Genomic DNA, 23,607 nt, shown 5'->3' on the forward strand with positions numbered 1-23,607 from the left:
GGGCCGCTGAACGAGTTAGCTGTTTTCGGCGTGATTGTTATCGTCAGGCGACTGTGTGCCGCTGGCTGGAGTGTTTTGTTTATCGCTACATTATGACGTCATTGAATTTCTGGCAGCGTGCCAGCCTCGGCGTCAGGCTTTCCGCATCATTGGATAATGATAATGAGGTTTGGTTTAACTCTTTCTCTGCAAACTTGGCATAATATCCTTAGAAGAAAAATAGTCTTTGGATTGAAAAAAGTTTCTCGCATAATTGAATTGGCTCTCAGGGGAACGGAACCGTTGAGTCGGCAATGCCGTGAACTGAAAAAAAAAACAACATCCTGAAGTGCCTTCAGAGGTGACCAGTCAAATTGTTGACATTTGGTAGCGACAAGCGCCATTAATTCTTTTGATACCTTGAAAGTCTTGTCTTCTAATTGAGCGAAATTATTAGGTGATGCTTATTTCATCCAAGAAGTAGACTGTAGTGTTGCTGCCCCTGCAAATGCTTCTGGGGCGTTTTTGAAATTTTATTTTTGCTTTTCTTGAGGATTTTTATGCGATGTAGGTCTCAGCGAGTTCCAATGATGCATAACTTCGCGGCCTCGCTTATTGAATGTTGAATTTCCTAAGTTTTCTTATCTAAAACTATCGTGTAGTTTACCAGGGCACAGATACAAACGGCTTACCGGAATTAGAAATGCTTTGATTATCTTAATATTATCCTGAAAATAATGGCATTCCAAGCGTCACACCTCGCGCGTCACGGCGTAACGGGTGGTTACGGCTGACCGGTTGGTGTTATGCTCTTGTTCGCTGTCGTGGTCTCCGGCCGGTGACTCACGAAGGTTGCCGCATCACACGAGAGACGTGCTCAAATAGAATCGCCGGTGTGACAGGTCTGTCGGTCTGTTTCCTCTTTGATACTGGCTTGCTGTGTGATTGTTGCATTGATGATGTCAATGTAATTCTGGACCGGAAGTTGATAATGCAACAGGAAAGCGTGACGCTTTTCCGATGCATGTGAAAGTGGAACTGCCAAAAGAGCATACGAATAACATTGTCATGTTTCCTCGTACAGTCAAGTTGTGACAAGGTCGATGGTTATGTCGATAATAGCTGTTTATGATCACGATCTATGTCCATGTGACAGGAAAAGCCCAACGGACGGCCATTTTGAAACTGACTGAATGACTGTTTCTCTGAGCCTCTGTGTTCATGTTAATCGCCTTTCAACGGCCGTGTCACCACCTCTTCGCCGTATTTACATTTTCTCGGGAGATAAAGGACCGTTTCTCCGAGTCACGGCGCGTCGTCCGTCCGCTTAGCAGCGCGCCTGTATGGCGCCGTGCCTTTCATTGCCGTACAAATTGACTGAGTGAGTAGACACATTAGCAGGCCCGGTGCGCTGCGCTGCCCGGTGGCCGGAGCACGATCCTTCCAGTGACCCGGCGGCAATCCGGCGTGTCACGCATCCTCAAAGGATCGGCTCGGGTCTCTGCGCCGTCTGACTGCTCCAACCGCCCGGCTCCCGCGGCTGAACCATTACTCACAGTGGGAGTCGGGGCGGCGTACCGGGCCGCCCGAGTCGCTACCGTTTGTCTGTCCCCCGCACACTGCGACGGCGACTCCAAGGACCGGTCACGATCGCTCTTAGTGCAGAGATTCGCCAAATGGGGGGCGCGAGCGTGTGTTACACACCCACTGCACAGCGTTTAGGCGGGGCGGGACGGGACACTTCTGTGTCCTTTGCGGCTGGTGCAGGGGCGGCGGGGTGGGTGTTGCACAGCTCAAGACGCCTGCGCCTTGTGGTCGTGCACCCCCGCAACGCTTCGCCGCTCCATACCGCATCCTAATGTGACGCGAAATTGACCGTGCGTGACACGCAGACTGAGTGTGCGCCGGCGCGAGCGCGCTGCGACACCGCGTGGGGGCGAGCCAGGAGAGTGTCGCGGTCAACTGAAGGTGGCTAAGCCGTTTATCTTGCGCCTCCCGCCGCGCGCCCGGCACCGCGAGCTGGCACTGGCCTCCGCGCTGACCTCTTGGCGACCCTTTGGTGACCCCGGCGCGATGATTCACGGTGACCCGGAGCCGGTGCTTCACCGTGACCTCTGCGTGATCCACGGTAAGTGGCGATGACCCGCGGTGACCCCGAGGCGGCGGAGGTTCGCGGTCCGGCCCTGGTGGCCTCGTAGTGAGTCGGAGTCGAACCTTGGTGGTCCAGTCATGCTATGTTACGCCTAGTGGTGCGTCACGATTGTCGTGCACGGAACGGCGTGACGCTTAGCGTGATGCACTCCGCGGCGGGACCAGAAACGGGGTTCGCCGGAAAGGAAAAAGCCTTCCTTTGGCATCCCATATCGGGCGCACAGCTGTGGAATTTCCGACACCCTTAGGCGATAGCACGGACTGCTTTGGAATGGGCAGAATCCAACAATGGCGCTCTGTCACGGAGGAATGGAATGGGTAGAATGATGGACATCTAGCATTGCTGGCACCCGCCATGTGCAGAAGAATAGCGCCATCGACCGCAGGTTCCACGCCGAAAAATTGTTCCAGTTGCCGAATTAAATCTCATGGGCTAGCTTCTAGCGGTATTATGCCGCTATTTGATGACATCAGCCATAAGGAAATTCGTCGATAATACTGTGCCTCAACCATCGTGTTGAGGTTGTTTCATAGGGCGACATTTTCCGTTTGGTAATCGATAGTCAATATTCCGGAAGTAATTACCCTGGATCAATTGAAAACCTGACCCACCATCACTTTATCAACACCGCACTTAACCAATCAGTTGAGTGGAAAAGCACCTCGTTTAGGCTGCTATCTGAAGTATTTACTACATAACACCCTGACTCAGTTTACCTCGGTGCTCCATCATTATAAGATTACACCGCGAAGGGTATCAGTGTTGTATATCTATCTGATGGTGGATTATCGATTTATCATCCATTCTGCTTCAGGCACCATAGTCGAGGATGAAATAGGCCCAGCCGGTATGGGTTTATGAACCTCAATGGCGTTCTCTTGCGCCGTAGAATTATGGGCGTGACCGTGGTGTGCTCTCGCGGCCCACCACATTGGCGTGTCTTTACACCGAAAATTTCTTGCAGGGTTTGGCCGAAGTGAAATCGCTTCCTGTTTAGGACATCAGCTGGTCGACCCACGTTATTCGCGAGACGCTCTTCCTCGAGCATCTTCTTTGTGTTGTCGGTTGGACGTGGGAGGTGAACTCGCAGGGTAACTGCCTCCTGTAGGCGGCAGATGGGGCCAGGCATAAGTGCGACAAGTGTCGTTCCGCTTCCGCGTGCCCCTAAGCGTTTCCTGGCTCGCGCTAACGAGTTCCTCAAGGCAGAGTTTTGCTCGTAACTGCCGCAGAAAACTCTACTGGGCTCCGGGTAGTTATGTAAGTGCTCGGAGAAGCTCTAAGCAACAGGTTACAAGTGCAAACGACTCAAAGGCATTGGTACACAGACAGCTTAACGCCATTGAGACATATTTGACTCCTCTGAATGGTCAATGTTATTCTGAACTTCACATCGAACACATTGAACTATAATCAACATGGCAAGGAATTCAAAACTAGCCTGTAACCAAAGCTTGAAGTGAATTGATCTCGTCTACAAGGCTTTATCGCCAATCACTCCAACTATTGGTAACTCCATTCAAATACATAATCACTCACTCAGTTCAGAGCGGTTCCGAGCCCCGATGAGGACTGGAATGGAGACGAGATCTTCCGTCACCTCCCACACACTAGACGCGCATCTGTTCGATCCCCACATCTATTGAGGCGGAGTTGAGGACGGACCGTGACATTGAACCGGGTGTGGGTCGTGCTGCTATGGAGGGTCAGTGACCTAGAGGTGGGGGAGGGCGCTTCATACGGGGAGAGGGAGGGCTTCCTTGTCCGGTGCGTTACTTTGGAAGACATTGAAGCGTGGAAGAAGAACGCATTATGAGTTCCGGCTTTGTTAATTTGCTCTGATGTATTGCCGTCTGTGTTATTAGGCGCGCCTTCGTTTGATGTTGTTGTGTATTTAATGTGGTTCATCCGTACGGAAATTCGCGATTCATTTTATGGTCGTTACATATCTGCTACAATTATTCTTTCCAAACCAGTGTGCTGAATCATCCTATTACAGTTTTTATCCATGCCGGATATTGTCCGCTCCCCTAGTCCCCCGTCCGGACCTGCAGTGTTTCTCCTTCGTGTCTGCAGTGGGTGAGATACGTATGTGGCGATTGGTATCACACCGGTCTGTTGTGCACCTGCACCGTGCACCGCCCTCGAACAATCGAAAATATTCCTCCAGAGAACCGTTGGCACGCAAGTCGGTCGATAAAGATTGCGAAACTATTCCGAGCTGGGCTGGCTGAGGGATAGGATGAGACGCGATTCGTTCCGAATTCTCCGGTCAGATGCCAGGAGTGCCAGTGACGGGAGTGCTTCAATTATAATTCCGTAGATAAATTCGCTCCGTGTGGTATTTTCGAACTTCAGGCATGGGCGATATTAATTTTCTAGCGCAGTATTGTTTCACACGATTGGTTCTTTGGCTAAAATTAACACATGCGGACAATGGATAGCCATATATGGCCATGGACTGTGTTACTCTAGTCTAGGCTAAATTAAACAGATTTATCGACAATATACAACACTCATAATTCAAATCTTATCACCGTTGAATGAGAAGATGGATGGTTCTGAACGTGTCTCCTCTTTATCGGAATGATGATTCATCATTTTTAATTGCCTTTCTTTCATCCTTCAACTATCTTGCTTCGCTATTGTGTTTTGTTTCATATCTGTGCGTCTTTATTTTTGTGATTAATAACGCAAGAACACACCATCGCTCTCACTGTCCCACTCCCGCTCAGTTTCAGGCCACCAACATGTTTTACATTGGGTCAGCCCAGCTGCCAAGATTAGCTCCACTGAATTCGATCCTATTACCACCGATATCCTATTATTATCATCGGTCTATTATTCTGCCATCTCGGCCTGTCCCTATTGACGAAATCTGTTGAGTGCTGAGAGGCTCTCATGGCCCTGAATTGGAACGGCCTTTGTGTCCACAGCTGACGGTGATCCTCCTCTCCTCTCTCCTCCTCTCCTCCCCTCTCCCCAGTGTCCAGCTGCGGTCGCCCCAGGGTGCCCGCCCTTCACACGACCCAGACAGCCTCAGCAGCCGCCCCCAGAGAGACCGCGTCCAGAGCCCGTGTCCTGAACCGAGCTAGGAGAGACCGTGTCCAACCCAGATTGGCTCCTTTGAGCCGCGAAAGCCGCGCGATTTACAGCATACCGCAATGGCTAGCGTCCCCTTTGGTTTCAATTACGACGCATTAGGGTTCATTAGGGTCTTTTTGTCGCGTCGGTCGTCCGGGGCACAGTTGGCACTTGCTGCGATTGTCGTCTGCTGGGAGGGGTAAAAAGGTGTCGTGCCGGGACGATGGTTCGGGCCTGACCGCGCCACCGAGCAAAAAGCGGCACAATGGACATCGGGTGTCGCCGACCCCGCCTCGCCGTCCACCTTGCTGGCCTGAGGTGGACTGTGGAAGGAAGATTGGGGACGGTGGACAGTGGGCGGCGGACGGTGGACAGTTGGCGATGGACGGTTGATGGTGGGCGGTGGATGGTGGACGGCAGACGGTCGGTTGGGGAAAAGTGGACGTTAGATAGCAAAGGGCGGGTGGTGGACGGCAGACGTTGCTCAATGAATAGTGGGCAATGAGCAGATCATAGACAGTGGATGGTGAACTGCAGTTGCTGCAGGCTCTGGAGTGGAAGATGAACGACGAATGATTGACGGTGGACGGCGGCGAGTGGCCGGCTAAATCTTGTCGACTCGGCTCGGACTTAGCTTTGAGCAGCTCTCAATCGTTGCTCACTGGCTGATCCACTAACCCGAGCTTTCGACTGTGTCAATAACACAAGCGAACCCGGACTACGGCATTGCTGTGGTACCAATGCTCTGTTGGTGGATTTGGACTTCGTAGGTGGATTGACCGCTGGCCTCTGTGGTTTGAGATATATCTGTAATTACCGAGTTAGTACGGACGGTTTAGGCTGATATCCCGCTTCACAAGCAAGATCAAAACCGTTGCTGGGATTCGCACTTTGATGATACCGTGAAATCAAAGGTACTTTGATGCCAACAAGACGAAGTAGAGCTACTTTATATCCACAGAGGCTTGGAGGATTATATCGGCAACCATCCGACGCTCTTCTAGCGTGACCTGTCGGAGTGGCGCAATCACCCTGTGGCTTGCAACAAAGGCAATAAATGCCCTTCTTTTTCACTTGTTTGGTACGTGCCACCTTGAAAAAGCTTCTAAGTCAAAATGCATCTGGCATTATCACTTTAGATACCACAATCGATTAGGTATATGTCATCGAACGCCAATCCATTAGATCACTTATTTAGGAGGTTCTCACCCTTTGCGGCTTAGGTGGTTCCTTGTGCATTTTGTAAACAAGTGTTGCGACTTTCGTTTTCAGCGTCCTAGCTTTAGATTATATTGTCCATTGATCGCGCTTTTCTATTTCTGGAGCGTTTGTCCGGTAGCGAATTGTGAGCGCGGCCTCACTCACCAGAATGGGAACCGCCCCTCACACCCGATCCGGCCCCCGATCCATTGCGAAACGGCGACACGACTCGACTTTTTGTCCAGGCGGAGTTATGCTACGTCTCACCGCCCAGTTTTTGCCCAACTCGCCAATTTCGCGGGCTAATTTATGACTTAGGACGGGCCGATTACCATTGTTTCTCCCCGTGTGGCCGCGTTCTTTCTCCAACATCCCTGCTTGGGCTTTTGGTGGCGGATGAGGAGCGCAACCGAAAAATGGGTGAGTACGGCCAACAACAGCCAAACTGGAGTGGGTCGCAGCACGGGACACAGTAGCGACAGAGAGGAAACACTAATCGGTATTAGGGTCCCCTAATAAAGTTTAGTGGCCCCTCTGGAGTGTGAAGACCAGCTGGGTCGGAGGTGGGTTGGGGAGCGGCAGTCCGTGGGGAGGGGCGAGGGCGGGGAGGGCGAGGGAGGAGACGAGAGGACAGACGTCAGTCAGTGAGAGGGGACGACGGTGACAACAGAGGCGGGCCGCGAGTGGCGCGTCTCCCACCCCCCATCCCCAACGGCGCCAATGTCCTCAACATTGTCTCCTCCGTCTCTTTTTCGTTTTTTTTATTACTTCTCTCCCTCTCTCGTCGGACGTCGTCTCACCCACGGTTGTGGCGGATGAGGAGCGCAACCGAAAAATGGGTGAGTACGGCCAACAACAGCCAAACTGGAGTGGGTCGCAGCACGGGACACAGTAGCGACAGAGAGGAAACACTAAAGCACAGCTGAGTTATCCCGCCATTTCTGGTGAGCCGTCAGCGTTCAAATCGGCTGGTCGCTGACGGCATTGGCAGTCGGGGCGAGCTCTCCAGATTCGCTCGCTGGCCATGGGCCGGGGGGGGGGGGGGTGCGGTTTGTTGGCTCGGCGCCGGCCGGCCGGACCGGTCGGTCGGTCCACCCACCGGTCGCCGCTGGACGATCGGCCGTTGCAGGTCTCGGTTTGAACGGCGGCCGGGCGGGCCGGGATTCCGGTTCTTCAGGTGGACGGCGGCGCTGCGGGCCCCAGGCAGGCCCGGTGCGCCGCGCCGGCCGCAGCGGCCGACCCGGCCGGCCGGCTGACTCACGAACCCGTTCTGCCACGATTGCTGCTCCGTTCGCTGCTGCCGCCGCCACCAGAGGTCGGCACGGTGCTGCAGACCTGGCTTTGTGAATGTGCGACTGGCGAGCGAGTGCCCTGCTACCGCGGTGCTTGAGAGGCGCCACAAGATGTTGTAAAGCGCCTACGAAGGACAGCATTTGAAAGCTGACGCTTGCATCCTGTGCTGAGGCGGATTCTGCCTTTGAACTTGGGATGTGTCTGACCCGACTTTGCTTTTTACGGTGGTGCATTCACTGAGAGCTTTTCGTGCACGTGATTGTAATTCTTGACGGCTGGTTTTCCGGAAAAGGGAATGCAACGCTCGGAATCCATTGTTGTCGGACTGGACAAGCAATTGCATTTTAGTCCGGTGGTTTTAGCATGAAATTCGCAGAATCTCATGTACTTACAGAGCTTGTTAGCGACCTGGCACCGCGCGGCATAGCATAAAAAGAAGGGACATGTCGAAAACAGAACAGCTGAGTGTGCAAAACCTCGTCGAAACAGTCTACGCCACGGGCCGTCTGTGACTTATCACCGTATTCACGCCGAGACGGAAGTGAACGGTACACTGTCTTTGCATCCCAACAACATTCCTTTTTGTGCCGAGAAGTCAGTCGCCGGAACGGTGCGCGTTCCACCTTTCTTTCTCGCCGCTTTCGCGCTGCCACCGCGCCACGCTCGTGCCACTGCGGCGAGCGTGGCGCGGCAGGGAGAAGGGCCTCTTCGCGCTCGTGACGGCAGACTCTGGCACCTGGCGGAGGCTGCTGGGACGTGTTGGTGGTTTGGCAAGGGGAGAGGACGGGGATGGAGTCGTTTCGGCGGTTCAGGCGCCGTCGCGGCGGGGTGGTTTAGTGAGGTGGTTGGGTTACGATTGGCGAGCGGTGGCTGGAATCGGGTTTTTACGAGGTGTCGGGTGGCAGCGCAGGCTGGCCGCTGCAACAGCTCGAAACTGCAGTCGCCACCCACCGTCCACCGTCCACTACCACCTTTACTGCGCACTACGCGTCCACCGCACACCACCCACCGTCCACCGTCCACCCCCCGTCCACTGTCCACCATCCGCCGCCCTTTCCAGAAACAGTCATTCCTGATTTTCCGCAGCACTCGCCTTCAAAGCAAATCTTGCGGCCCCGATTTAGCCAGGAGGCTATCGCGTTCAGACATAGCATCAATGTCCCGTTTCCGTGCCAGCCTCTTATCTACCCGAGCTTCTGATGAGCCCGACAAGGCGCACAGATGACCGTTAGCCCGGCTGAATAGCGGGTCATCATCGCTTTCCTACGGTCCCCGGAAGCGCTTAGATACATACTCGATCGTCTATGTGCCTTCTTACCAGCTTCTGCCGACAGAATACTCACTAAGTGGGCTACACATATAACATGAATGCGGAATCAGAAATGGTATGTTGTATCTTAAGTGGATGTAACAGCACTTCAGGCGTGTAGACATGGTGGCTGGATGTTCGTCTGAGTAGGTACGTTCTATCCTGTCTGAAGTGAGGATAGGCTGATGGTGTCTGAAGATAGGTCCAGTGCGAACAGGCACAGCTGCCGGCGTGGGCCGTGGATAACCACGGAGTCTGGACAAACGGCGGTCAGGCACGGAGAGCTCAGATCAGCCCGCTGCCCTTCAGACACGTAGTGCGGCCGCCTCACGTTGTGAAACTCCGGTCAGCAAGGCGTGGGAAGAGTCGCGACTCGGCCCTCCCGTGTGTGGCTGCGGTAAGCGGTACAGCTGTGGCCACTAGACGTGACCTGAGATGTCCACTGTGAGAAGCTCGCGACTGTTGGACTCCTCTCGCCCCGCCCTCCTCACCTGGCAGATCTTCGTCCTTTGCACCGGTCGTTAGCCCCCCCCCCCCCCCAGTGCACAGTGTGTGAGTGAGACATGCACTAGTCACTGTGACTGCTGAGCTGTGCACTAATTGCACTGAGGTGCCGGCCGGTGCACGGTGATTGTCTCGTTGACAGGTCTCATTAGCTGTGTTCGGCCAGCTCTCACTGCTGGGTCGGTCAGGTCGTTAGGGGGAGTGGGGTGGGCCCGGTACCGGGGTGGGAGCGTTCAGGGCTGGACGAGAGCTTCAGGGATGAGGTTGGGCTTTGTTTACACTGTACTTGGACCATACACCAATACAGTAAAGTCTGTCAGATCAGGTGTTGTGCGTTACTAGTATCCGTTCGATATCTGACGGCTAAATGGCTGATACGACATCCAATCGGGCCTAATGGAGAGCTGAAGGGTCTAAAGGGTACCTAAGGTGGAGCTGAAGGGCTTGAAGGAGAATGCCTACCTGTGAGGATACTGGACGGCCTTTTCTCCATGACTCTCCCACTTATGACCCCTTGACCCGTTTGCTCCTCCTACGCGTGAGCCCGTGCTGGTTTAGAGCCGATTCACGGCCCTAAGCCGGATCTATGACCGGTGACCCGCTAACCCGTATAGATGGGTGGCGGGTCGTATTTGTCTGAGGTTTGGGGCGTGGGCGCTCGGCGCTCTGTGTGCTGTCACTGGGTGGGAGATGGTGAGATGTCACTGCAAGGGTGGTGTTTGGTGCGCGGTAGATGGCGAGGGGTCAATGAGCGGTCACCGCAAGCTGGGAAACTGGGAGGTGTAACGAGGTGCCTGTGAATCTTTGGATGGCTAGATCATAACTCTTGGGCTTGTTTTGAAATTGAAGATCAATGATCATACCAATTCTTGCTATGCCAGGTGGAATAGGACTGATCGGTATCGGCAAATTGTTATTCATTAGGTATTATTCATCATAAATTATTTTCCTTAGCTTTTTCGCTGTACGCAGAGTTGTTTCTAGTTTTTTTTTACTTCCATAAGATAAGGAAATCCCATAGCTATATGTTGAAGATCTTACACAATCTTCACATTTATCTCCCGGCCCTGCTGATACCTTTGTTTTTGTCCCTGGTCGCCACCGTCGGCTGGTTGCCCGCCTGTGTAGTACCACCGCTCGCTACAGGCAGTGAATTGAATCAAGTTATCAGCGTCGATTTCGACCCCAAGACTAATGCCTCGATCGTGCCGATCCTGCCAAACTAAGCGGCTTCGAACAAAAACATTGTTGAGCATTTGTCAGCGCGGCTTTTTCACTCGTGTTTTCTGGTGGCAGTGTCGGGCGGGCCGGCGGCGCGGATCGTCGACTGCCTGTCAATGCTGCCCTGCCGCGCTGCGTGCAGATTGTCCAAGGAGAGAGTTGCCCAGAGGGGCGTGCTCAAGGTAAAAACAGTCCGTCACCCGGCTTGTTATTCCTCCGGGTACGCCGGCGACTGGGCGGCCGCGTGCGAGACGCTCGCTCGTGTCACCGGTTTTTGTTTGGGGAGGTGAAGGCTGCTTGACGGGAGTTGACCTATGGCTCTGTGATTGCAAGTTATGCATTGGAGGGTGGTGTGTGCAGGGCCCAGGGTGTGGTACCGAACTATCTGTGTGGTCGTAGTGTTTTCTCGAGTCACGGCCGCCACCCGCTGAATACTCAGCGTGCTGGTTTTGTGGGCCTGTTTGAATGGAAAAATGCGCTCGTTTGCTGGTGTGTTTTTGAAACGCTTGAATATGACGGGCCGGCGCACTGACATTATCATACTTTTTCTGGACATGTCCTCCCTGCGTCTGACTGTTTCGTTAACTATGACGGACCTTGAGCGTACTTCATTATGTTGTACAGTCCAATTAAAACTACGGGGGTGTTTGAATGTCAGTGAGCTTATCAGCGGCAAGGTCCTAATTTCGCCCAGGAGAGCAGAGAATAGTTCCTCTCGTTGTAGGAGAAACGGGTGGTGATGCATTTGCCGAAAACTGTATCCAACAGTTGTAAAATTTCAATGGCCATTCTGCAACTTCACTCTGAATGGAATAGTGAAACGTGATTGTTTTGTTAGAAATTGCCATGCCTTTGTATCGTTCTCTCTAAATGGAGAAAAGGGAGAGCATGCTTTTCTTACATTTACAGCACATCATCCTGCGTTCCAATCTGTGTTTATGGGAGACAGCGCGACCGGTCTGGAATGTGAATTGCCGTTTTCCTGGTGTCTGGTGACAGTCCACTTAGATCATTGGTATGTTTCCTAGCATGAAAGATAAGAAACTAGCATGCTGAATGCTGATTTTTCACCTATGACTTATTCCAAAAATGCAGACTGCAGAGTGCAGAGTGTATTCGCATGCAATGAGTGTCTACTCAGGCGTATGGATTGAAAGGGCTCTAATGGGCTAAATGTATCATTTTAAAGCTAGTCGACTTAGACAAATTGCTGTGATTCTGCTCTCAAAGATACTTAGTATGCTGTACGGAAAATCTTAAGTTCTCTGAGGTGAGTTGTGCGTTCTCTGGCTGAGGTGATAAATCTATGATAATAACTGAGCCATGAGAACAATAGTTTTTCACGCGTGCCTAGCTTTTATGAAATATTAGCTGTGACCACATCAGACCAAGACCACCATCGTCCATGAGTTCGTCAGCTGGGATCTCCTCATATCCCCACCATATCCGTGACGGCGCTCGCTCCAAAACGCCAGCCAATCTTGTCGATGCCTATCACCGTCCAGTGTCATCGCGGTCCGGTGTTCCGTGATGCGTGAACGACATGTGTCCGAGGCCGAGAGGGCCGGTCGTGGCCGGCGAGCGACCACTCTGAGCCAAAGTGCGCCGCGTCGCCTCGGCCCGGCAGGGACGTGATAATTATCTCGATTAAAACCGGTCCTGAGTTGGACGAGCGGCGCCATTGGATGCCATAGGACCGCATTAGGGCCCTTTGTTTGAAATTGGCTCGTCCAGACGCCACTATCGGAGACTACGTGTGGGAACGGTTCAAAGAGTCCTCGCTCTTCCAGGAGCGCGCTGACCTATCTCTGTTCAGTATTTGGAGGGTGGCTCGTGGACGGGATCAGATGGGGTACACTCGGTAACGAGGGTCATGACAGGAAGAACCAGGCGGTGGCAGAACTGAACTGCGATAGCAGTTATGACAGCTTCTGCTTGGCTGTTTCGCCCGAAAGCGTTCTCTGATACCGGCGATGAATTAAATTTGACCTTCACAGTGGGAGAGTGGCCTCATAAAACATCCGCCTCCGATGAGGAAGACAATGGGTCATCACAGTAGCTGCGCTGAGGTCTAAAACCAAGGTGCTGTCGATAAAAACTCGCCGCCGGCGCTCCAAAGCAGATTCTTTCGCCATATTTTGGCCACGAAGATGGCGGACTTAGCTGGCTTCTACTCGTATACTCTGTTTTGAAAAACATTCGCCGATGGTCTAATCGAAACACAACAACGCATCATAACGCAGTATGCGTTGTTACTCCGCTACCTGTATTGGAATAGGCACGCCTGTGCTGCGTTTCACCTGGAAATATGGCGATTTATTCGCCCCAGATGTTCCGACCGGAGTCCCGGCGGGGCAGTTTTTGCGGCCAGTCAACGCCCACTCTGAGGCGAAAACAACAACACGTGATACTGTATCATCATCTAGTCGGGACTACCGGCCCATTTCGTTACCCTTCCGCGCGTCCAAATGGCCAGCTTTTATCCAAAAACAAACGTTTCACAGAGTGACTCCACAGACTGAGCTTTCGACAGCGGGCCAGTGCTAACTAGTGCTAGAAGTAGTGTCATTTTGATTGTGATTGCTGGAGAACGCTCGCTTGAACAGGTAGAGGAATGAGGATGTCCGTATTGGGGAACTGTTTGACAGGAATTTGAATTCACCCTTTGCGCCACAACCTCTTCCGGTCACGCCGCCGCACTAAAAGCCCTTCAGCCGAGTTTGTGTGTGCTTTTACGGTAGTGGTTCGTGGCGGTGTCGCTGGCTGGGTCGTTCTCACACCAACGCGAGTCTTTGCGCCCCTCTGCGCGTGTTTTCGCCTACCCACCGAACACCTTGAACCCTTTCCGTTCTCCTGGACCTTTGCCGGTGTCATCGGGCGTATCGGACCGTTGTCAGCGCCTCAGTACTCTACCGCCGCCGTCGTCCCACGTTTCCCGCCGTTTTCTGTTCGTGTTTCCTGCCTATTTGCGTCGGGCGTTAGAGTGGAGTTTCCAGCCATTTTCCGTCGAGCATTTCGCGCTGTTTTCTGCCTGGCGTTTCCCGCCATTTTCTGTCTAGCGTTTCCCGCCGTTTTCCATCTAGCGTTACTCGCCGTTTTCCGCCTAGCGTTTCCGGCAGTTTTGCGTCCCGCCGACCGCCGTTGCCCGCTGTGTTCAGTGTGGTGTTTCGCACCGTTTTCTGCCTGACGTTTCCCGGCATTTTCCGTCTAGCGACTCCCGCCGTATTTCGAGCGGCGTTTCCCGCCGTTTTGCGTGGCGTGGGCGCCGGTGACGGCTAATTGTGGGAGCTGAGCGATCTGGTTACGGACGTGAGTCGCGGTCCGTACCGGGCCGGCTACTATTAGAGCGCCGGCGGGCGCAGCTGCGTCCCGAGTCTCCGCCTCGGAGGATTTTCTGGCGGCGGTCAATTATTTGAATTACCACACTTGACTGCCGCCGATGGAACCCCAAATGGGATTCCAGGTGTAAGAGGAAGTTCGCTGTCGAGTGATTTAGTACGCGACCGTTGGTGTTCAAGGCGTATCGACTCAGAAGGCGCGGGATATTTCGGCTTCGGTTGCCATACGGGGCGAGGTGGTTGGATATCGATAACAGTGCGCTGGATGTGTTTCGATGCATTTTCTCAGCTGTTGCGTTCAGTCTTTTTTCATAAATCATATCGGTATTTGCGAGCACCAATGGACGTTGGACACATTAGTCGCGCATACTGACCACGTAATGGAAGGTGGACTACATCATACTTATTCCCAGTCATATGAGATTGTTAGTCAGGCGGAAATGCCTCATATCCAGTGTAGGTATGACGTGTAATGACCAGTGCCGCGCTGCTCAGGACTAATTCCCTGGACGGCGGGCAGGGCGCACCTGATCCTCCGCCCACCCTTCCCCGGTGGAGAGGAGCCGAGCCGCAGAGGTGCGCCGCCGTTCATCTCCCCCGCGCCGCCGCTCGTCTCCTCGCGCCACTCTCCGTCTCTGCCGCGCCACAATGGCCGTCCGCCGTCCCGTCCGTCTCGCCTGGCAGGTGGCGACGGCGGCTGATGCCGACTGAAAAGACCGACCGAGTGCGTGAGCCGCCCGCCGCCGCTCCGGCCGCCCCCGCCCCCGCCCCCGCCATTACCTGCCTGTTGACGGGCGGCCACCGCACTCCGCTCCCATGTCTCCGTCTCCCATGTCTCTGTCTCTGCGTCTTCCGTGTCTCCTTTGAAAGCCTCTCTGCGCGCGGTGTGCGCTCTACGAGAGCCGGCCCGAGGGCCGAGATAATGCTCCACTGGTGTCGGCTTTGTGTGCGGTTGCGGTGAGTGGGATGGGGTTCCACAGGTCGTGCCGCCGAGTTTGCTCTCTGTACACTGCATCGTACTCGGTTTCAGGTGCTCACTGGTATTGATGTATAGGTACGGTCACTATACGGTGAAGGCTGGGATATTGACGGAATGTCTTCCATTACCTGACGAGATTTTACCGCCGGACCAATGCATTAATTCTGTGCATTATCTGCCTCCGATGCATTAATGCACAAGCCATGCAGTTATGCTATTATCATGCATGCAAATTGAGCACCAGCTTTGCGCTATGTAACATAATATGTATGCAGACGGCTCCCGCGAGGGGCGATATACCACAGTAACTGCACTTCCCTCACTACCCTGAAAATCTGTCCCCGTCCGACACTGCATCTTCGTGCTGTGTCAGCCCGAGACACCCCTCCGCCAGGTGACTGCGCAGGGCCCACCCCAGTGACGTCACGGCCGATGACGTCACTGGGGGTGGCGCGGCGCGGCGGGGCGCTGGCCTCCCGCCGGTCGCGCGGTGCCGGCCGCCGCCCGAGGGCCCCCATCTGCATGCATTAGTGTCGGGCCCTGTGGCGGCCGGCCGTGCAGAGAACTCAGGTGGAGACGCGCGGCTGTACGGGAGGTGGCAGGCTGGAGATTGGAGGTGGCGGACAGAGAGTGACGGGGGATGAGGCTGACAGGTCACTGTCGGAATGGGTACCTTAACCTAGCAACAGGCTGGGACGCTGGAACTTAGCTGCGTATGCTGCTAGCGTTGTGACAATGTGTGTTTTTTTTTCTAGTTATTCGCTAGCGCTGCAGACAAGTTTGAATTTAACCTTACTTTGGTTATTATTCCTGATTTATTATCATGCCTAAACCCCTACTTCATCTCTTCTCACCTGCAACTCACCTCGCCTTGTCTCTTTTATCCCGTGTCTCACTTCATCTCACCCATCTCACTTTTTCTCATTCAACCGTACCTTCCACTTCACTGGAAACCAACGCACGGCCTTGAATCTCCATTCCCCAATCTCCATCCCCGTTACCTCCGTGCCGGGGCTGTGGTGGTGACTCTTCTTTCATGCTACCTGTTGACCGTCCCGTCTCAGAATTTCCCGGCGTGTTCCCTGGGTTTCTGGCTCGCCTTTTCTCATGTTTCTCCAGCCTCCATTCTTTTTGTCCCTGTTGCTAGTGCTACTATACCACAGACTCGACGATGCCCGATTTCCCGTTCCAACTGAGCCAAATTTCCTTCCTTCCGCGCAACGTGTCTGTAATTCTCTCCGTCGCTGCCGTGTAGCCTCCGAACTTTTGCACATGACCTCGCCGACGCAGTGTCGCCTGCGGCCGCTAACGTCCTCACGGAAATGTACGACTATTGGTGTATCACACGGGAGAACAGAGACTGTTCCCGGTGCTACCCTGACCGGCGCGGGAATGGCCAGAGACCACTGGACCCGCTGATGAGAGTATTGACTTTCGGCCGAGCGCGGCTCCTTTCCCTATCCTCAGTCCGCCAGGTTCAATCAGCGACGGCAGGCAGACAGTCTCATTTTCCGATCTCCAATCATTGACCCTCCCCGGGCGGGTCCGCGCGTCCCTTTTCTGGTCTGTTGCCGTGGAAGGCCGTGGAAGTCAGGATTGTGCTGCCGTCCCAGGGCCGTCCCCTTCTCTGTCCGACGGTGGCCCTCTGTTTGCCCTTCTGCGCCCTGCCTAGCCACTCTACTAATCCTATTTGCTCGGCCCCTGTGCCCGAACCGCGCCGCGTCGGCCGCTGGGAGCGATAAACAGTGCCCCGGCGGCATGAAACGGCACGACCGATGCAGGGCGCAGCAGTTGATGGAGATCCCCTGCGGTCTCACCCATCGCTCCGTTTGTGGTGCTGATGGACTGCTGTTTTTATTACCGCAGTTTCATATTATTTTATATCTAATGCATTTTTTACACTAAAAAGGAGACGACCATAAGATATGCACATGCTGATCAGAGGTCAGTCGATCGAATTTCATGGAGCGGCGAACTGGCAGCCGCAAGCTCTCAATTCTTCTGTTTCATTATATTTATCAGTTTTTCCTAGTTTCGCTCGGGACACCTTTCCATGCGCCCAGTTCCGAATGTCCAGCCTCTCATGCCTCCGGCATCAGTGACCACTCTGTCGTCTTTTTCTGCCCGCTCCCGCCCCGTCGGCGCTGTCGGCGGACGCGCCGATCGTTGCTCATCCGTTCGCCGGCGCCGAGATCGTCCGCTGCCGACGCGTCGGAAGTGTGGAGCTGAGTGCGGAGCGGCGTCCCCCTGGGACACTGTCGGCGTCCGGAGCGAGAGGCCGAAATGCGCCGCCCGCCGCGGTAAATACTGTTTGGTCGGCCGTTTGGCAGCTTGTGGGGCCTCGAATACGTGACTTTCATGCGATTTCGTCGCGACTGTTTACTAGAATAGAGCGACTGTATAAATTTTAGTAGTTTTGTTCGCAATTGGCGGAGTGGAAGTTTTACATTTACCTCAGTATCGATTCTGCATCACCCGCCGCTTCATTCGTATTCGGTGCGAATGTTTCCCCAACTAAGCCACACTCGATATGCCGCATTTTCCGCCTTTCCGGTCGGCCATTTACTGTTCATGTCGGCTCCCTCCCGTGGCCACCTTGCACAGAATGCCGGCAGCCAGCTGGCCGCCGTATTCGTATTCATGAGCTCATTTCGGTCGCCTTGTAAGCGGATTAGATCGGTGACTGTGATTCGGCGTGTTTGCCCTCCCCGACGGCGGCCGCCGGTCACCCCGCCGCCCGTGTGCCGCTGTATGCATCTCTCAGTTTGCAGAACGGAGCGGTACCTACAGAGCCCTCAGGGCACCCTCTCAGCTCGGTCGTTCGGCGCGGCGTACCGACTGGCCTGAGGCGCGTGCTGGTTGGCCGGACCGCTTCGCCGCCGCCGCGGTCACGCGGTGCCCGGCGCCCGTAAAATACTCATCCTGCCATCTGTTGACCGCCTATGGAACTACGCGACCGGAAGAGCGGGCACGGCGCTCGGATTCCCCAATCACCATCCTTTACCGGCGGAATGGACAGAGTTTGTTACGTTTGAGCGGTGAAACTTGAGAGCCGCTTGATTAATTTTGGTCGGAGGCGCATGGGCTGCAACCGTGCGTCAAACATTTACATAAAAAATGATAAAATAAGAAGGTACCTAAACAATGTGTAATAAAACGCATTATTATTTTATGCGTTATATTATATTCACCAATCTACAATGTGTTATTTTTTTCGTGAAATGAATTATCTTTCGCTGACTCAGTTATTTCTCTGTCGTTCCGAAAATGATCCGAGACTCAGCGTCGAGCTCCGAAGCCATTCGAAAATTGCCTCTGTTTTCGAACTGTGGATTGAGTTGAAAAGTTGTGACGAGTTTTTGTCAACTTCTCTCCTGTCTCTAATGGCGAAGGTCACGAAAAAGTTTGCGAAGTTTGATGGCATAACATCCAGAGATCGCTATTGGTGAAGGGTCCACTCAAATTATATATGCCACCGCCCACCACACTGTCGTGGGGCTTTCGTGCCTTATTAAAATCGTCAGGCGTGCTATTACCGCTGATAAGGCAATCACGTCTAATGAGACGTTTCACAGAACGTTTACGCATCGGGTGCTTCAGCATGCGCGGGCCAGCAGAGTTTTTATCCCTTTCTGTCTGTCCCAACAACCTCACGGTCGATAACAGGTATTGCGGGACCGTCACTTGGGCGTTACGTTGCGTGATGTGTCGGCGCTAATTGCGTTAGATCATCGTAGCGTCGGCTAGAGTGTAAGTGGTCAGGTCACGGGCCACAGGTCTCAGGCTAGGTCAGGTCAGGTCAGGTACGGCAGGAGTCGATGAGGTGGGGTCATTGCCGTTGTTGGCTTAATACCTTGATGCTGACGGGGAAGGCTACTTATTCAAGTTTTGGATTAAAGTGAAGAATTAGCTCCGCAATTGTGGCTCTACAGTTCTACATCTTTAATTAACAAACGTATTTTCTATGACCTAACTCAATTTCCAATAATGTTCAAAGTGGCTCCTTTCCCTTGATATCAGTCACCCTTGCACACCTAACATGCACAGGATTTTAAAATGCGTTTCTTTTTGTAACTCATTTCATTCCATCTAACATTCCGGTTTTTGTCGGCGGATTCTCCGGCGCTGACGCATTCTTCTGTGTCTGGCGTCTCTGGGACGCTCCCTACCTGGGGCCGTTGGCACTTCCTGTGGTCTGTCCGCTGCGGGGAGCCCAGCTAACCCCCCAATTACCGCTCCGGAGACACAATGGCCGTGCCCTTGAGACACCGCGAGTCGGGCGCACGGCGCGGGTCGCGCCGCGTGTCGCTCTGTCCCGCGTGCCGCGAGTGTCCTTAGAGCGGTGCCTCCCGGGGCTCACCGTGACCAAATTGGCCCTCCACGCTCCCTGGCTGGCGCACGATCGGTCCCGGACGGCGCAGAGAGGGATGATATGTGGAGCAGCGGTTGGATAGTGTGTGGCGACCGTTTTGAGGTGCAAATCGCCATTCAGTGCCGGGCGCTGTCGTCAAAGACCGCATGACACGGACTCGAGTGTCTGTCGCCGAGGGGTGTAGCATCAGCCCGCCAGCTGCCGCGCCGGTTAAAACCCGGCGTGAATGCGGCCCGGTCTGCGCCACCGTGAACGGTCGATGGGTATTTTGTGTCGCGAACGATCAGCTAATATGCGACTGGGTCTATAGAGCCGCGCTGGCGGGGAAAGACGAGATGAAAGCGCCTCAGTGCGCCGCAGTCCGAGTCCCGCGCAGTGCGGCGACTTGATGGAGTGCACGTCGACGGTGGTTCTTCGGCGGCGTCGCACGTCAAGCGATTAGAGGCCTATAGTCAGAAGCGGGACACTTTGATACCAGGGGATGAATACGAGGCATCGTTGAGGCCGGTTTGTGGACGTTTGATGAATCGTTATTGGTTAGCTTTGAAGAAGACGAGTATCGTAAAGAGGGTTATGCTGGTTTTGATGACGATAAGATCAACTATAAAGCGGTTACAGCAAAACGGCTGGTAGTTTTCGAAGATTATCCGATTAAATGAGCGATATGAAGTATGAAGTCATCTTGGGTAAAGAAGGGTTTTGGGTGAACGGTCACTCTTTGGTAAATTGTCAATTTTAGGAGCTGATATTAGTATTGCTTACAAATTTACTTTAAAGGCTGACAGCTGTGTGCCCACATAGCCTGTTTCGTGACCTGCTTGTTGATTTCAAGCCTCTTGTGGCAGCGAAATGACGGAAGTCGGAAGGCAAAGCGTCTGCGGGATATGCAGGAATGACTCATAAGCTGCAAGTGGGCTACTTTTGCAAAATGTGCATAGCGAGTGATAATCATGGGAAGTGTCCGTGGCGGCCCCAACTGCACGGCCGAGCGCTGCTGGACGGAAGTCCAGGCTATTTCGACTACAGATGTGATGTCCCAACAGCACACTGGTCCCTCGGGGGTCACCCTGCCCCCTCCGACAACCCCTCCCCCTTCCGCACCCCCCGACTAGATGACAATCAGCCCCTGCAATTTCCGGCACCATTTCTGCACAGGGTCAGAGTTCAAAACCCTCCCCTGAGTACCCCTCCCTGCTTGTTAGGGCCGGTGACACAAAGCGACATACATGCAGACGGTGACGTAAAAAGGCTGACTCATCCAGGTGCAGGGCTGAGAGATCGTGCAACATTTCTTGGCTGGCTGCTCGCCCAGGACTCGTTAGCATAAGTTGAACTACGCCAGGGTGAAGAGTTGCTCCTTGTGGTCGTATTTTTTTAGAGTGACCACCATGTGCTTTTGCAAATGACCATAAGGCACAGTGCAATTTATCATAAAAAAGCGTAGCTCAACGAAACAGAGAAGGAAATTATTGCAATGCAATTGTTTCTTCATTCTCCATTTCACTGTTTTCTTATTGCGCTCTTTGATGACTGATTCGTGGAAAGGAATATTTCCCATCGTTGACGCTTAGTTACAAATTGTGTTGGCTCACAGATTGAAACTCAGAGTTTACAGCTCATTAGATGGACCAATGTACTTATTTATGGTACAGTTGGTATTGGGTCTATCGTCTGGTTAGCAACAGTTCGATGAGACGAAAAGTTACACTTATATTCCAAAGCCACCAGTCGTGTGTGTGACCCATCTCAGACTCATCAGACACGTACCAGGCTGTATCAGACCTTTTCCAGACCCCGGTCAGACCCGTGCCAGACCCGTGCTGGCCGGTGTTCACCCCTTGTCGGCCCGTGTAGCCGCGGTTTCGACCATTTACCGGCTGAGTTCACCCGAGTTGCTTCCCCGACCGCCGACCGCCGACCGGCGCACAGTGGGCCGATATGCCATTCTAGCGCGACAGGGCCTGTATCTTCGAACGGAATCCTCGGTTTTTCGCGAGTAATTCGCGTAAAAAGCGGCCGATCGCAACGAAACTTTCAGTACTCTCGCGATAATTAATTTCACAGCTAACATGAAAATTTCATGACCCTGACCTTAATGATCTTTGACCCGTGACCTTCTTTTGAGACCATGTTTGGCCGGAATCGCGATTCAGCGTATGTCGGCTCGCATTAGCCGCGAGTTTGCAGTCTTTTCGTGGTTTAAAGCGTTCAAGCATGGGGTATCATGTTGCTCCCATGCATTAGGGTGGGTGTCAAGGTCACCAGAAGGTCAGGTAAGGTCATTGACCTTTGATGACCTTGGGTCAATTTTTCGAGTTTTACATGTTTATAGGCTAGTTTTTTGAGCTGAATTCGAATCTAGCAACCATTTGAACATTTACTATGTAGCTTTGGTGCCTTCGTAACATGTTACGAAGCTGTCAGAGGCGGTTGCCACCTACTACAAATGCCCGGCAAAACCCTTACTGGTTGACCTGACCTGACCTGACCCGACCCGACCTGGCCTAAATGTATGAAGACATCATCTATGATCATAAATAACATTATATTCGTGATCAGCACCCAAAAAACCCATAGCAGTCACCCTTTACGACGTTCTATTTGGTCCCGATTTTCCCGACTTTTGGGTCATTGACCTGACCTGGAAGATCAACCGATGACCTAGGGCCTTACAAATGGGTATCATCAGCTTTCTCTTGTCACGGGCAACACGCTCGTCTTTTCCGGAAAGCTCTAGCTCGACCAGGGGCGAAACGGCAGGGGGGTCTAGCGGACCCCTTCTATACGTTCGCGGCTGGAAAAACACCACTAGGGGCGAGGGTTAAGCCAAATCTGAGGGCTTATTTCAGAAAGATCGCTAAAAGAGCAATTGAATGCACTTTTCTGCGACGATGTAGCTCTATTGGTCCCCAAGGTAAGGGCCGGTGTTTCGAGAAATGTTGTTATATGCAACATTTTACCTTTGATGACCTCTGGTGACGTGACCTTTGACCTGACCTAGAAATGACTTATTACGCTATCTGGAATTTTGGGCGCTCTTTCGAATGCCACTTACTACGTGTCGCTATGTGGCCCATGAGCCGAGTTAGAAGGGGAGTGCATTCAATCAACACCTCCCGGCCCGGCGCGTTTGACGCCGAGCACCGGTCCGGCGCGGGTTGATGTTTGGCTGCTACATCCAAAGTCGCAAAAAGTCGCAAGAAATGACTGTTAGATCTTGTAGTGCAATGACTCATTGACATGTAGCGAGATTTTCGAAGCGGTACTTTGCGGTACTTTTTTTAACCCGCGCCCTGGTGGGGTCTGTTTATAACGCGACTTGGTGGGGGGGGGGGGGCTATTTTTTGCCCCCCCCCCCTCGTATCTCCGAAACTACTGAACGGATCCGAAAAATTCAAACGGCGTTCGAAAGGCCTGTCAAATTTGCCGTGGGAAACCAAATTTTATTGACCTCGGGGTCACCGATGACGTCACAGGTCAGGTCAAAGATGAAATGTTTCACCGTTCACGGGTCTTCTAGGGAATGCGCTCTAACACCGAGGAAAACGCATTTTGTCGGGAATCAGCGATAGGGCGTCAGTTGCCTAGTAGATATGTTGCTGTTAGAGGTCACTGGTCATACCAGGTCAGGTCACAGGTCAGGTCACCAAAGGTCACCAAGGGTCACCACATGAACCCAACTTTACTAAGGTTATGCGATGCATGTTTTATGGCCAGTTTTTCATTTCCAACTCAATGGTGTTGGTTATAAGACCATCAGGTACGGTTTAGGTCACTTTCTGGTGGAGGTCAGGTCAAGGTCAGGTCAAAAAAGGTCAAATTTCAAAGTTGATATTTTTGCATAAAATGGGTATTGATTCGATGCAGCTCGTCACGGGGAGTCTAATGGTGGTCTTTGTTTTGCGCTACGAGGTCTAGAATTGCTGAAAATTGAGTTTGAAAATTTGACGTCATCAATTTTGAACAGTTTTTTCGCTATAACTTGGCCAAAAAAAGAGGTATCGATCTCAAATTTGGTATGTAGATAGAAGGCGGTTAGGACTATCATATATATTCCGTTTTTTCGAAATTCAAAAAACTTTTTGGATTTTTTGGCTATTATATTCAAAAAATCTATTTTTTGATTTTTGGGGGTCAAAATCCAAAAATTTCAAAAATCCGAGATAGCAGGTTTGTAGC

General features: G+C 52.9%; 1 protein-coding gene across 2 annotated transcripts in view; it reads left to right on the forward strand.

Annotated features, from left to right (window-relative positions):
• LOC122364459 (DE-cadherin-like) overlaps positions 1-23,607 on the forward strand; it is a 132,426-nt gene that overhangs the window by 33,927 nt on the left and 74,892 nt on the right. Inside the window, exon 1 of one of the 2 annotated variants that reach the window (XM_043334833.1) lies at positions 7,130-7,251. The exons of the other annotated variant lie outside the window; for it this stretch is intronic. Coding sequence (XP_043190768.1) covers positions 7,248-7,251 — 4 coding nt within the window. The 5' untranslated portion in view covers positions 7,130-7,247. Of the gene's footprint in view, positions 1-7,129; positions 7,252-23,607 lie in introns of those variants that run through there. 2 annotated transcript variants of the gene reach the window in all.

Source organism: Amphibalanus amphitrite, unplaced genomic scaffold, assembly GCF_019059575.1.
Source record: "Amphibalanus amphitrite isolate SeventyFive unplaced genomic scaffold, NRLGWU_Aamphi_draft 000678F_arrow, whole genome shotgun sequence".
Classification (NCBI taxonomy): Eukaryota; Metazoa; Arthropoda; class Thecostraca; order Balanomorpha; family Balanidae; genus Amphibalanus; species Amphibalanus amphitrite.